The sequence below is a fragment of the Cynocephalus volans genome, chromosome 6, assembly GCF_027409185.1.
Source record: "Cynocephalus volans isolate mCynVol1 chromosome 6, mCynVol1.pri, whole genome shotgun sequence".
NCBI classification, from domain to species: domain Eukaryota; kingdom Metazoa; phylum Chordata; class Mammalia; order Dermoptera; family Cynocephalidae; genus Cynocephalus; species Cynocephalus volans.
The window spans coordinates 49,545,340-49,561,177 of record NC_084465.1 but is presented as its reverse complement, the minus strand read 5'-3'; the positions used below and the strand labels follow the sequence as shown (position 1 = coordinate 49,561,177).

General features: G+C 37.5%; 2 protein-coding genes across 5 annotated transcripts in view; one reads left to right on the top strand and one right to left on the bottom strand.

Moving 5' to 3' along the window:
* Nucleotides 1-9,372, top strand: part of KMT2E (lysine methyltransferase 2E (inactive)) — a 92,250-nt gene extending 82,878 nt beyond the window's left edge. For both annotated transcript variants that reach the window (XM_063098998.1, XM_063098999.1), the window contains 10 exons: nt 799-1,053; nt 1,217-1,361; nt 1,876-2,126; nt 2,655-2,711; nt 2,849-3,412; nt 4,446-4,735; nt 5,547-5,635; nt 5,744-5,869; nt 6,038-6,135; nt 7,082-9,372. In XM_063098998.1, coding sequence (XP_062955068.1) covers nt 799-1,053; nt 1,217-1,361; nt 1,876-2,126; nt 2,655-2,711; nt 2,849-3,412; nt 4,446-4,735; nt 5,547-5,635; nt 5,744-5,869; nt 6,038-6,135; nt 7,082-8,590 — 3,384 coding nt within the window. In that variant the 3' untranslated portion in view covers nt 8,591-9,372. The remainder of the gene's footprint in view (nt 1-798; nt 1,054-1,216; nt 1,362-1,875; nt 2,127-2,654; nt 2,712-2,848; nt 3,413-4,445; nt 4,736-5,546; nt 5,636-5,743; nt 5,870-6,037; nt 6,136-7,081) is intronic.
* A 2,390-nt stretch (nt 9,373-11,762) lies between these two features.
* The window catches only part of SRPK2 (SRSF protein kinase 2), a 248,378-nt gene continuing 244,302 nt past the window's right edge, over nt 11,763-15,838 (bottom strand). For all 3 annotated transcript variants that reach the window (XM_063098771.1, XM_063098772.1, XM_063098773.1), the window contains one exon: nt 11,763-13,421. In XM_063098771.1, the coding sequence (XP_062954841.1) occupies nt 13,237-13,421 (185 nt within the window). In that variant the 3' untranslated portion in view covers nt 11,763-13,236. The remainder of the gene's footprint in view (nt 13,422-15,838) is intronic.

Here is a 15,838-nt window from a genome sequence, read left to right as displayed (position 1 = left end):
CCATTTAATAACACATAGCAGCTATTCCATGCCAGTGCCAAATACTGTTCTAAGAGCATTATATATGTTAACTCTTTTAAACCTCACATCACTATTTGTAGAGCTAATTTCTCTTATAGCCTTTCTTTTACAGTTCAAGATGTAGAAAAGTTATATAACTTGCTTGAGGTCACAGTGTGAGTGGCAAAGGCAGGATTCACACACCCACACCTCAGGAGTATGGCTCCAGACTCCATGTGCTTCACCACTACATTCTGTTACTTGTCCTAGAAAGGTAGTTCTATACAAATAGAAAAAGAGGGAAGGAGAAGATGCCACAATGTTTACAGTGGTCAACTCTGAAAGGATGAATAGATTATTTTTGTGTGTGTGTGTAAAAGTACAAAAATACTGCCTAAAATCCGATTTTTCTAACAGACTGAACATTGTATACATATAATAGAAGCAGCAACAAACCTAAATTTAGTGTTTGTATTTAATAAAATGGTACTGATGTCTCCTAAATTTTACTATATGAAAAAGCATTAGTGTCTGTCTGTATGTAATGTAAATATTACAAAAGCAAGTATGTGTTTTGTTCCTACAAAATATTGTGTAAAAAATTTCAGAATAACAGTAGATAACCAAAGAAATGTAGAATGACATAGATTTTTTTTTTTTGACATCATATAGGAATGATTTAAATTACCCAAATTATCATTTTAGATAATATAAGAATTTCAAATTTGGTATTATAATATTCAATAGCAGAGTCTGTGCAATTACATATATAGTGATCCAAATTTTTCTTTTCTCTAGCACTTGGTCAATGAATGGTTAAGTGAGAAGAATGAGAAGACAGCAAAACCTTCAGATAGCCTTTCAGAAAGGCCTCTGCGTATAACTACAGATCCTGAAGTATTAGCTACACAGCTCAATTCTTTACCAGGTCTCACTTACAGTCCCCATGTATACTCTACTCCTAAGCATTATATTAGATTTACTTCACCATTCCTTTCAGAAAAAAGGAGAAGAAAAGAACCTACTGAAAACATGTCTGGCTCATGCAAGAAGGTAAACTTTGCTTTGGATATAAGAGTCTAGGATGAACCAAATGCCAATCTCATTCCTTACTACCTTTCCTGGGAGTGGAATGCTTTTGGAATTGGCTCTACATTTATATGCTATTATTAAACAGCTACAACCTGATTCCTGTTTATTTTTCTATTTTATTCAGAGATGGCTGAAACAAGCTCTGGAAGAAGAAAATTCAGCCATTTTACATAGATTTAACTCTCCCTGTCAAGAAAGATCTAGAAGTCCTACAGTCAATGGTGAAAATAAAAGTCCTCTACTATTAAATGATAGCTGTTCCCTTCCAGGTAGAATTTCTTTTCAGTACCGTTTTAGTGTGAGGAATGTGACAGGATATATGTAGCTTTATAACAGGCATATTCTAGTTATTGCAGTGTACTTTAAGAAGCACAATGTTATATATATTTTCTCTTTTCTGTCATCCAAACCTTTTGGATGAAGATAGACATAAAGACCTCAGTTTGCAAGACCATATTTGTTGGGGTTTATGGTTGAATTTTTAAAGGCCTAGTTTTGGCTTTTAGGCTGGCTACTTTTCAAACTAACATCAGTCCTTGTAAGATTTCTTTGAGATCCCTAGGCCTATAAGCCCTAAGACAAGGTAAGGCTTGCTGACAGTGAAATTAATTAACGGGGGAAAGGGGTAATTGCTTTATGTTAGTCCTATTTTTTAAAACATTGAAATTTAGTTTTGGGGTGAAAGTCATAATTACTACTGTTGTTTTGTCTTTCCCAGAATATATTACAGATTATAGCAAATATCACAGAATAATTTCTTATAAATTATTATTTCACCAACAGATTTAACTACACCACTAAAAAAACGAAGACTTTATCAATTGCTGGATTCTGTTTACTCAGAAACCTCAACACCTACTCCTTCACCCTATGCTACACCAACTCACACAGATATTACTCCTATGGACCCATCATTTGCCACTCCTCCACGGATAAAATCGGATGATGAAACTTGTAGAAATGGTTATAAACCCATATATTCACCAGTCACCCCAGTAACTCCTGGTACACCAGGAAATACCATGCACTTTGAGGTGAGATTTTTGGGGCGGTGCGGGGGGGCAGGGCACGGGGGGGGAAGGCTAGCTGGTACAGGGATCTGAACCCTTGACCTTAGTGTTATCAGCACCATGCTCTAACCGACTTAGGTAACTAGCCAGCCTGAGGTGAAAAATTTAAATGAAAAAAACCTTTTCAACCCCCCAGGGATGGGATTTCTTTAAGAGTCTTTTTTTTTTTTTTTCTTCTTTAACTAGTATGCTGAAAGTAGAAAAAAGTTCTTAAGAAACTAAAAGAGGAAATTGGGAACATGCATGTATATAAATTTAAATGTCATTTTTACTACAATGAGCATAACTTTCATCTTACGGAAATACACAACAGACTAAGTGACCATGTGTGTATCAAATTAACTTAAAGCAAATATTTGGGGAATGGAAATAAAACAGGAAAGAAAGTCTAAAACCAGAGTCTGTAGAAGTTTCTCATTTTAAGTTTTCATTTTTCATCATGTATTTAGTTATATATTTTAATTTTCAATTCTAATTATTTCCTTTATATAGAATATTTCTTCCCCAGAAAGTTCTCCAGAAATAAAGAGACGCACTTATAGTCAAGAGGTAAGGAGTTACTAAAAAAAGGTTAAATTGGTGTTTTTTTCTAGTATTATTTTGCTTAAATTACTAGTAGATTTTGAAATAAGCAGTCCCAAGATGTGGTTATTTGTGTGATTTTTTTTTTTTTCTTCTGCAAACAGGGATATGACAGATCTTCAACCATGTTATCATTGGGGCCTTTTAGAAATTCCAATTTAACTGAACTGGGTCTGCAAGAAATAAAGACTATTGGTTATACCAGTCCTAGGAGTAGGACTGACGTTAATAGGCAGTGCCCTGGAGAGAAGGAAACGGTGTCAGACCTTCAACTGGGACTCGATGCAGTCGAGCCCACTGCCTTACACAAAACCATGGAAACACCTGCACATGACAGGACTGAGCCGAACAGCCAACTGGACTCTACTCACTCTGGACGGGGCACTATATATTCTTCCTGGGTAAAGAGTCCTGACAGAACAGGAGTTAACTTCTCAGTGAACTCCAACTTGAGGGACCTGACACCCTCGCATCAGTTGGAGGTTGGAGGAGGCTTCCGAATAAGTGAGTCAAAGTGCCTGATGCAGGATGATACTAGAGGCATGTTTATGGAAACAGCTGTGTTTTGTACTTCCGAAGATGGGCTGGTATCTGGTTTCGGACGGACTGTTAATGACAATATGATCGACGGGAGTTGCACACCCCAGAATCCACCACAAAAGAAAAAGGTTACAAATTTAACAATTTATAGTCCTTTTAATAGTGTTGTTTTCATACTACTACTGAGGGTAATTGGTAGTTATATATTATGTGAGGCATTCTCAATTTAGGTATTCAAGTTATATTGTTTACATGTACATTTTAAAACCTTTTGTAAATGCTCAATTAGAAAATCCTAGTGATTTGGAAAATCCTAGTGATTTGGAAAATCCTTGTAAGGAGCATGGTTTCAGAGACAGAAACCTCAAGATGCTTTATTTCACCAAACAAGGAACTTAAAAAACTTAACCACTCCGCAGTCAAAAAACAGTTGAAAAATATGTTATTACCCTTATTTTACATAGAACAACAGGCAGCCTTGTATAGAAGAAATGCCTCTTTCGTCATCCATAATATCTGTAGTGTTTAGGCCATGGATGTAAGAGTATTTTGGAAAGTATTGTACTAATAGATATTATATATTAATAAATAAGTTTCATGATTTACCACCGTTATTTGGTTGGCAGACATACTGAGACAGAATGCCTTATTTCAGAGGCATGGAAGAAACTACAGCACTTATTTTATCTGTTAATAGGCTTATTGCTTTGAAAGTCAAAGAATTTTAGTGATGTGTGCTTTTAATTTTTATAACAGAATCCAGTTGGCAACTTTGTGGGAAGCAATGTAGTATAGTGGAAAGAGCACGGGCTTTCAAGTAAGACCTAGGTTCGAATCCCGGCTCCAACACTCACCAGCTGTGTGACCTTGAGTGAGTGAGTTACTCAATTTCCTCATCTGTAAAATGGGGATGATAATATATCTATTTCATAGGGTTGTTGTGAGGATTAAATGAGTTAATGTACGTAAATCGCCTAAGTACAATGCCTGGCATATAGCAGGCATTTGATAATTGTTAATTATTATTTGTTCAGAATTAAATTATTTTATATAAATTTCCTAATGTAAATATAGTAATTCTCTTTAGAAAAAAAAATGGATTGATTCTGACATATAAAACAAGAATAAAAGATTTGCTTTTTCTTATCTTTCTTGCTTAAGGTTTCTCTATTAGAATACCGTAAGAGACAACGTGAAGCTAGGAAAAGTGGCTCTAAGACAGAAAACTTTCCACTGGTTAGTGTGTCACCTCATGCAGGTGGAAACTTGAGCAACAACAATGCTGACGGGTGTGCCAACAGTAGTGAAAATGGGGAGCAGGTAGAAAACACTGCTAGCCTGCCTTTACCAACACCAGCTACAGTTTATAATGCCACTTCTGAAGAAGCCAACAATAACTGTCCTGTTAAGGAAACTACTGTCAGTGAGAAGAATGAACCAGAAGTTCAGTGGTAAGCCTGTTCTAAAGTATATTACTCTGGAAAAAACAAACTTTTGGTAATGAACAATTCTTCCTGTTCTCCCAAGGTTAAGCAGAAAGTGGTATATGGTCATAATTTTGAAAGCTCCTCTTTGCTAACAAGGGTTTTAAACTACCTATATCTGAGGAGTCTTCAAAAAGTTCATGGAACGATTCATATTATCTTTTAATTCCATTTTTCCACAAACTTTCCTTAAGTACCTTTGTATTTGCCTGTCTTGTTAAAGTCCATTGTGTTAAAGTCCATTCCTTGATAATTTATTCACATTTTTCATGTAATTTCTCCTCTCCAAAGAACTTTTTATCATAGTAAACATCTTGCGATTTCTTTACAACCCCTACCAGTTACCTTGAAAGAACAACCAGGTTTCAGTTTCCTCAGTAGGACTAGAAGCAGCTGCATATAGGATGGGTCTTGGCAAAAAGCAGACTGCCACATTCACCTTGCTCCTTGGTCCGCCTCCCCCCAAGAGCTTACATTCCTGACAGAAGGCAGTTTATTAGGGGCATATTTTGGTACCTTTGGTAACCTTTTCCCCAAGAAATTGCTGAAGACAAAGGAATTGATTCTGATTGAGTTCTTCAAATGGGGATAAAAATCCCAGTTTGGGGAGCAGTTAGCAAAATAAGAGAAGATTAACTGTTTTCAAAGTTTAACAACAAAGTATATTCCCAGTAGAGAAAGGGCATAAGTCTGAGAGGACATGTTGACCATGAAGGGACAAAGAATAATCTAGCTGGCAGTAGCTTCTTTGAATTGAGGATAATATTTTATTTTAAAGGACTGCCTCAACCTCAGTGGAACAAGTCAGAGAAAGGAGTTATCAAAGAGCTTTACTGCTCAGTGATCACCGAAAAGATAAAGACAGTGGTAAGTGAGCTTGTTCCTTCACCAAAATGTGGAGTCAGCTAATCACTCTGTACCCTCGTTCTCTGCAGCTCTAATGTTCTCTTTGGGTCTGCTCTGCTTCATCTCTAGGGGGAGAGTCACCATGTGTCTCATGTTCACCGAGTCATGTTCAGTCTTCACCTTCATCTCATTCAAATCACATTTCCCAGTTGCAAGCTAAGGGCCCAGTCCCTTCTTTCAGTGAACTTATGGAAGGTCAGTAAGCAGATGACCTATCATGGTTACTATTTTAAACACCGTTAAAAAGAGAACCTTTATAAAAAGTTGTTTTGAATAGCAGAATGTATATTGGTTTGTGGTGTAAAGAAACAGCATATTTATCATGTAATTTTACATTTACTGTAGATTTCTTCTGCTTCACAGACCCTGATCCTGAAAATGCAGAACCCATGACTACAAATGAATGTCCATCCCCAGACACTTCTCAAAATACTTGTAAAAGCCCTTCAAAAATGAGCAAGGTAATAACGTTGACCTTTGAATGTGGCTGTTCAGAATTGATGGTAATATGCAGACTGATTTTTTTTCTGCTGTATCAAGTATCAATTTGTGATTTCTGGACACTTTTCCTGTCAAACGTACTCAGTTGTGTTTACTACTTTATTCAATCACTAACACTGAACTGTGAGAGACACCTTTGACCAAACATTCAAAGTTTTTTAAGCACACTTCAATAGCTTACATTTTCTCCAGAAATTCCACCTCTGTTCTAATGGTGTCTAGGAAATGCATAGCCTTTTTCTGAAATACTTGATCAGCCAATTCTCTAAAAACAAAAGGTCAGTACATTCATTTAAAAGGGATGACTCCATCCTGGGTTATGAAGTTGTGATAATCTGATGTGGCATGTATGTCACTGAAAACTAAAGAGGAATCTGAGATTTTTTTTAAAGGAAAAAATGTATACATTTAAGTAGTCTTGGATTATTTATATTTGAACAGTGCGTAAGGAAAATAAAAAGTATTAAAAATCAAAATGATTAAGGGAGCAACTTTGTTTACCCAAACCAATTTATCCTTAGGTTGGGTGTAGAAATTTCAATTATGGAACTGAGACTTGCTATAAGTGTTTAAGTCTGTTATAGTTCTTGTAGAGGAGGGCTCAAAAACAGGTTTCATCACTTAGGAAAACAAGGCAAATAAAATCTAAAACAATTATTTCCTCAATCTGTCTTCAATAAAAATTAATTCAGGGAATTCAGTGTAAGTGCATTACTAGAACTTATTGGAGCTACTGAAAAACTGACTTTTCGAAATCCCAAGCCTCTATTATTGAATTTTCAAACCTGTATTATTTCCTGCCCCCTTTTAAAATCAGTATTTAAATAATATTAAATACCAACAGGAATTAACCTCAGGGTACATAAAATGTTTCTTAAGTTCATATGATTTGTTTTCTCTTCATAGCCTGGTTCACCGGGACCTGTAATTCCTGCTCAACCACATGGGAAAGTACTCACAAAACCAGATCCCCATTGGGAGGCAACAGTTATTGTATCAGAAGCTGAGAACAGTGTTCACCTAAAAACAGAGATCCAACAAAAACAGCTATCAAATAACACCCAAGCACTTTCAAAGAATCATCCTCCTCAGCCACACGTTCGCAATTCATCTGAGCAACTTTCACAAAAGCTGCCTTCTGCACCAGCCAAGTTGCACTGTCCTCCATCACCTCACATAGAAAATCCTCCAAAGTCCTCTACACCTCACACCCCTGTACAGCACGGTTATCTTTCACCAAAGCCTCCTGCACAGCAGTTAGGATCTCCCTACAGGCCTCATCATTCACAGTCACCTCAAGGTGGGACACCTCAGCGAGAGCCTCAAAGAAGTTTTTATCCAGCAACACAGAACCTTCCAGCCAATACTCAGCAGGCAACTTCTGGAGCATTATTTACCCAGACACCCTCAGGACAATCTTCAGCAACATATAGTCAGTTTAACCAACAAAGTCTGAACAGTACGGCACCGCCCCCTCCACCTCCTCCACCCCCTTCTTCATCTTATTATCAGAACCAGCAGCCCTCTGCAAACTTTCAGAATTATAATCAGCTCAAAGGTAGTCTTTCGCAACAAACTGTGTTTACATCAGGACCAAATCAAGCACTTCCTGGCACCCCAAGCCAGCCAACAGTTCCAGGACACCATGTTACTCCAGGCCATTTTTTGCCCTCTCAGAACCCTACCATTCACCATCAAACTGCTGCTGCTGTAGTCCCACCCCCTCCTCCGCCACCACCCGCTCCAGGACCACACCTTGTACAACAGCCCAATTCCCATCAGCAACACTCTGTAGCACATGTACTAGGACCTGTTCATACTGTCACCCCTGGGTCTCATATTCATTCTCAAACTGCTGGACACCATCTACCACCACCCCCTCCACCGCCTGGTCCTGCCCCTCATCACCATCCACCACCCCATCCTTCCACAGGACTCCAAGGTCTACAAGCACAACACCAGCATGTTGTAAATTCAGCACCCCCACCACCACCTCCGCCGCCGCCGTCCAGTGTTTTGGCTTCTGGGCATCATACCACATCGGGTCAAGCCTTACACCACCCACCTCATCAAGGACCTCCACTTTTTCCTTCAAGTGCCCATCCAGCTGTACCACCGTATCCCTCACAAGCCACACATCATACCACTTTGGGACCGGGACCCCAGCACCAGCCTTCTGGAACAGGGCCACATTGTCCATTACCAGTCGCAGGTCCTCATCTCCAGCCCCAAGGACCAAACAGTATTCCAACACCTACTGCTTCAGGGTTCTGTCCTCATCCTGGCTCTGTGGCCCTGCCACATGGGGTTCAAGGACCTCAGCAGGCATCTCCAGTGCCTGGACAGATTCCAATTCACAGAGCACAGGTGCCACCAACATTTCAGAACAATTACCATGGTTCAGGGTGGCATTAAAATGGACTCCAAAAACATTTTTTTAAATGTTCTGTAAGATAAACTGTATATTCCATATGTACCTATTAAGGTACTTTTTAAAGCTTGTACATGAAACTTTGTATAAAAAAAACAAAAAAACAAACCAGTGCTCTTTCATTGTGTTTATCCCATTTTTGCTTTTTAAAATTCCTTTAAAAATGTGCTGTTAAGCCAATATTAGGTATCTTTATTTTGTAAGTAAGTGAACATTCCAGCTGTTTTTCTGGCAGCAGCTTTGATGCTACATGATCTTTAAATTTTATTGTTGCAGTTAAATTCATTTAGTGAATGTTTTCTATATTATTTTTTACATATACATTAAGTACACAGCTAAGTAATGGCACTATGAGGATTTTTTTTTTTTTCTGTCAGCAGTTTTGTGAGTGCATCTTAGGTATAAAAATGCAATACAGATTTTTATAGTTTGGTGTGAACATGGCTTATTTTGTTTTACTGGTTATTTGCAAGCAAAATGTAATTTAATGTATAGGTGATTTCTAATGTCTCCTGACAAACTGTAAATACTGCATTTCTTTTGCATATATAATTGCTTACAGCTTTTCTCATTTGATATATAGCACTGTACATATGACAAGTCTTTTGCAATACTGTGTGACCTTTGTGAAAGTAGTACAGTATATGACCTTTAATTTCTTTTTATTTTAAATATACTGTCACATTGAAGCACTGGTTGGGCATTTTAATTCATGTTAATAAATCACAATTACGTCAGTTTTATCAAATTGTCCTGTACAACCTCTACGGTCTGGGTCTGCTCAGGTGCGTGCTTTTATGAAAGTTACAGTTTTCAAATATAAAATTCATAAGAAGCCTTCAATTTTCTTTAGCTACTACTACTACTACTACCTCTGTTGGATGGTAGTTAGGCATCAGGAGGCAAAGGGGTGGTCCCCATAATAGTTCCTACTTGCCATTTTTGCAGGAGTAAGAGGCAGAGGAAACTACTTAAATAATCATGCTATGTAAGTTTACTCAAGTATCTGACATCATACAAAATGCATCTAGACCACTAATGCGTTCCACATGATAGTTACAGATCATAATTTACAACTGTTTGGAAATATGGGTAGTTGGCCTAAAACACAGCAACATCTAATTTGTACATTTTAGAACACAACTGAAAAGTCCTATTAATCAAAATAATTTTGAAAACCTTAACATTTAATACCTAGCTATAGAGTTTTCTTTAAAAAGTCATGGGAAATATCTTTAAATCTGTTTTGGGTTACAAAACTAAAGGGGAAAAGGCATTATTCTTAGATCTCTTAAGTAAAATGAAAATGGCCTCTCAAGTGAACATTTTATTGCTGAAATTCAAAATGCTAGTTATAATTTTGGGAAAATAAAAAACTCCCAGTTCCTATCTATCTACTACCTCTCAGGAGGATCAACTAAGTACATCCAATACTAAAGAGACAATGTCAACACATTTTTTATCATCCAATTTCTTGACAAAATTTGGCACAGTGTACAAATTTTGTGCATCAGAGAAAAAAAGTAAACAGACAATGCCTAAGATTTGGTAATAATTTAAGTCATATTTTATACTTTTAATTTCCATTTCCTTTTGAAAATTAGCTAATGATGGAGCATTAATAACTCATTTAGGGCTCAATTCCAATCACTTCAAGTTTTAGAAGAATGTAGGTCAACTCTGCCATTCTTGATTTGTCAAATAAAATTCTACTTATGGTGTTCACTAAAGAAACATTTGTCTGAAAAGAAATGGCTTTACATCATCCATAGCTTGAGAGTTTCAAACATAGAACAAAGTTAACTAGCATGCAAAATATTAATATCCACCTTTTAAAAGGACTATCGGTCTAAGCACTTAATTCCTCAGTTTTAAATCTGCCTACTACACAAATCATATACAGAAGCTTTTGGGTAAATTGCAGAATCTTATATAATCCTTTGACTCCTTGATGAAGGACACATATACTCTCAAATACTGTCCTCTTCCAAAATTTCATTAAAGTTATTTTTAAAAAAGGAGGAAAAAGTGGAATTTAAGAAATAATCTGAACTGCAGAGGTACAAAGTGAAGTTCTCTACTCCAAACGGAAAGTTTCCCTACTTTATCCCATTAACTAGTTATGCCTGGTCTAGGCACAAGAAGAAGCAAGTTAGTAAATCCGTTTTCACCTAAAAAGTTTACGCCTTTTGATGCTCTTATATCCACTCTTCCTCTGCCTTGGGGCAGTCTGTCTGCAAGTTTCCAGATAACCACCTTCTGAATCTGCTATAATCACATATGCGATCCACTGCTTGTCATTTTTCCATGAAGACTTCACATGGACTAGAGAAATGCAAAGACAGGACGTTCAACTGAAATCACCAACCTGGCTATAATGTTTAGCATAACCAGTGGTTCTAATTTAGCTTATGTGCATTCTTTATGAACAACCCACCAAGACTCTGCTAAAACCTAACACAAATGTGTTCCTTTTAGAACAATTCCTTCTACACTGTTAAATAGTTATGCTGTTTTATCTTAAGGGACACACCCTTAAAAATTCATACTTAGTTTATTTTCCAGCATGAGCTAAACCTGCATTAGACAAGTTTCATTCAAGTGTACTACCACCCTGGTAAAAATTCTTGTAGACTTAGGGAAGATATAAATGTACTCTGTGGTTCTTGTAAGACTGTTTCCTAGGGAAATCACAGGTAGCATCACTGGTCTACAGCCACCACCTGTCACAGAGTCTACATGGTAACCTACAGCCTCATTAGAAAAAGTTGGCATGCACATTTTATAAATGGTGCATTTTACCTCAAAGCAATGTGATATAATGATAATTCCTAAAAGGATTACGTGTCTTGTTCCCTCACCGTGAATGCTGTTTTTTTAAAAAAAATTTGCAATGCTCAGACAAAATGCAATTAGTATGTTTTTGATGAAGATGGATGAAAAGGGAATTACTGCAAGTCTAGATAATGAATCTAGCATCTTCCCTAAATCTCTTCCACCCTTAAAAAACAATAGATGATTTCCTTATAATAAGCCTTATGCATGTCCTACAACCACATTTGCTGCAACAGGAATGTTTTGGTGACACTAAACTAATAGCAAATGTTCACTGACTCTATTACTGCAAACATAGGGCAATAACCAAGGCAATGTCTGGGGAAAAAAAAAAACCAAAACACTTTAATTTTTAAGACAACTGCAAGCACCTCAAACAATGGATTATTGTTACAACACTTGTTAGCTTTTCACAATCTAGTTATTGCAAAGGCATATGGATAAATGTTAATGGACAAAGTCAAGAAAAACGAGGCACCTTAATGAATGTAAAATTTAAAATAAAAACACATTCAAATCCACTGACTTCTAAAAAAGGCTAAATATACCTCTATATATTACATTCTAAAATTGTATTGCCTACTATGGTTTGTGTCCTGGATTCTACAATTAATTTTAAGGAAATGCATAAACAAAACTGTGTGCAACCTGCAAAGGGAAAATCACTTTCTCAACTTCAATTCATGGAAAGACAATCAAAAAGCTAGTAAAATTGGTTGTAGCCACATATAAAGCTGCCTATGGAATGAATAGTGATCACTGTTACCTCAGAGCTATGAGGAGTATTCTGCCCACTGCACTGGCAAATTGTATATACCATACCTTGTGTTTTAGACAAACACGATCATGCTCCCCCCCCCAAATATGTATTTTTTCATTCCACACATTGAACATGTCTCTCTTGTCTAATTTAATCTATGCAGATTTTAACTTACAGTGCTTGAAGGAGGCAACACCACATGGTACCGGGTCATCACATTTTTAAAGGGAAATCACTTTTTTTTTAAGTATTTTTAAAAATATGCAAAAACACGAATGGGACTGCTAAATTATTGTGCATATTTTAGAATGGGAAACATGTCTTTTTTTCTTTTAAAGTACCATATAGGGAATGACATCTTATAACCCAGAGCCACTTTGTTTAAAACTCAACGTAAAAGAACTGCTATGGAATGAAAAGTTTGCACAACTCCTTAGAGCAGTTAAAGTCTGCTACATGCAACTCAGGCTACAAAGCACTCAAGCCTTGATAGCTTTTCTGAAATTTGAGTCCCCATACCATATTTAATGGACATTAACATTTACAGGGTGCATTTACATACACTATAATACAGGAATGATGTCCCTTTGCCATAAGATAAAATTGTACATTTCCTTGCTATTTCTTGGTTCCACCTTGATAATTTCTTAAGATTGTAAATTATATAGTACTCATCTAAAATATTTCTTCATAAATAGTTATAAAACCTGCCAAAACACAAAGGGGAAAGTATTTTTTGTTGAAAAAAATGACAGTTGAATGTCACATAACACAAGGAACAATGCTTTAGAGACATGTTATTGTTTCCAGAAGAAAATGGCCAGTAAACTACTTAGCTGAAGACAAAAGATTACCCTTTCCCAGGATCACAGTGCACAAAAAGCAAAATGTCAAACAACAGTACCTCAAAGCAAAATAAAGGTCTGAGGATGAAGCCAGCTCACTTGTAATCCTGTTAAAGAATGCGAGTCACCGTTTAGGTCCAATGTACTGGAAAACATGTGCTAGCTCAGAATGCTATATTTGTAGACTTTGCTAAGAATTCAACCAAGGATGCCGAAGGCATTCGCCAGCTGAGGCTCGTTTTTCTGGAACCATTTCTAACATTGGGATCAGGAAATCTGTGAACTGTGCAGCATCTTCATGGGGCCAGCCATACTTCTCCACAAGGACATCAAAGAGGCTCCAGGGCTTCAGCTTGGTGATGTGCCGCAGTTCTCCTACAGGGAAAACACGCCAAGGTCAAGAAAGCTCCAAATCTGCATTTCCCACTGTTGGTCCAGCTGGGTGCTTTTCAATGTAGCAGACAACCTACCTGCTCAACATTTTATGGCAATAACAAAGGCGGCCAGTTTTTCCCCCTAAGCAATAATCATGAAATATATGTATAACCGTGTCATATTTCAAGTAGGCTTGGCCCATATAAATAGGCATTAACAGTTCACTCACATCAGTTCTGTTTTACATCTTCGCTGTCCAATATGGTAGCCACTAGCCACATGTGGTTACTGGCACTTGAAATGTGGCTGGTGTGACTGAAGAACTAAAGTTCTAATTTGTCCAAATTTAAATAGCCACGAGCAGCTAGCAGCTACTGTAGTGGACAGCGCAGTTCTACAGGCCGACATGAATCCAACACCATTCGTTTCTGCACAGTTGTTGTAATATCTAAGATTCCAGGACATCAGTTTGAAAACCCTGATGTTATACTTTTCCTAATGTGCTAGCTGCAGTATAAAAAGTGTGGGTTACAGGAAGCTTTGACTGACATAACAGAATGACTAACAAGCTAGTAAATGGCCTGTGAACTGTGATGGCCTTTGGAATAAAAGAAAAAGTTATTTTTAAGTAAAATTGACAAAACGTCAGGATAACTTTCAGTACAAGTAACTCATTTCCTCTGCTTATTTGAAATTTTCACAGGCCACCCCACCCCTGCCCATCGAGAGGCCTCCTTGGGTGCCCCTCAGAGTGCACCCCTGAGCAGCTCCTGCAGACAGAGGAAGTGGTGCACCACGCCCGTGCCCGGAGCCATGGGCAAAGTTGTGCAGCACACACAGCCAGGCCTCAGTGGGGAGGGCGGAGGCACTCAAGCGCTGAGCAGCACACCACATGCAAGGGCTGATTTCCTGCTCCCTCTTCACGTGCTATAATTTAACCAATGAGGTAAACGTTTTTCATGATGTGCATCAGTAGAAAATCAGTGCCGCGCTCACGAAGGTCATCTCAGGAGGCTGTTTCACTTATTTATTCAAGTCAATTTAGAAATACCCTCCCCTTTTAAAAAAATAATGAAAATAAAAGAACATTACAGAAAATTACAAAAGTAAAAGGAGAAAACCTACAACCCTACCCCACAATGGCTCTTCCTTTTTGCCTATACTCTCTCAATGTACGCTCTATGGACTGGTATGTCTACAGAGGCACAGTCACGCTGTGCACAGGATTCTGTATGAAGAATCTTTTAAGAAGGTTTCTTGTTAAAAGGGTTGGGTGTAAAATAAACCTCTGACTCCAATGTGAGGACTGGGGACAGAGTTAAGCATCGCTTCCACACTGGATCTATGTTTATGAGGCAGTGGACCTGCAATCTTGGAGGTGGAAAGGGACCTCCTGTGGAAGGAAACAGAGTCTCCATAAGAACAAAGTCTGAGCAGTTGATGATGGTTTATCCCTCTAATCCAGAAATTCCAGTCTGAGGAATCCAGCCTAAGGAGATAAACCCTGGCAAGCACACACCCCCAATCTTACCCCAACATACGCTCAGTGAAAAATCTTATATATATTTGCAAAGTTACAAATGCTCAGTAATAGGAGAATGGTGATTTAAAAAAAATACATCCACTTGATGAATATTACTTAATACTATTTAACAACATGGGGGAAAATCATATGGTACGTTAGGAAGTAAAAGAACAGAGTCAAAATTATGTTCTACAGATAATCACAAGATTGACTCTTAAAATGACCATGATGATGGAAAGCAACTGCACCAAAACACAAGCTTTGTTATACTAAGGTTGCTTTTCCCAATTTCCACATTTTCTGTAATGTAACATTAATTTAGAGTGATTGTTAATCTCACAAAAGCAATAGGAAAAGCAAACTAAAAAAGCTCACACATGACAAGTTCTCTGGGAAAGGGAGACAACTTTCTCGACATTCATCTATTCTGTCTTAGAATAAACACAGATTTGCAAATGAATGCAACTGATAAGAAGCACTGTCTGCTCTGAATAGTAAAGGAGGTGCCAGTTTTAAAACTAATATTCACCAAAAGACAGCAAATTAAGTACAATCTTCCATGAAAAAATATGCTTTACCACTTAGATGCCTTAACAACTGCATAGTAATAGTGATGAAGACAATACAATGCTGTAAGGCAATGAAAAACACTATTCATTCAAACATAAGTACCCGTATTTATATTAACTGATAAAAATATTTGTAGGGCTGGCTGGTTAGCACAGTTGGTTAGATCACGAAGTTATACCACCAAGGTCAAGGGTTCAGATCCCTTTACCAGACAGCCACAAAAAAAAAAAAAAAAAAATTTGCAAAGAACATCCTAAAATATCTAACACACTTTTGACAAGGTAATCCCACACAAAAGCCTGTATGTGCAGATGTGGTCTAT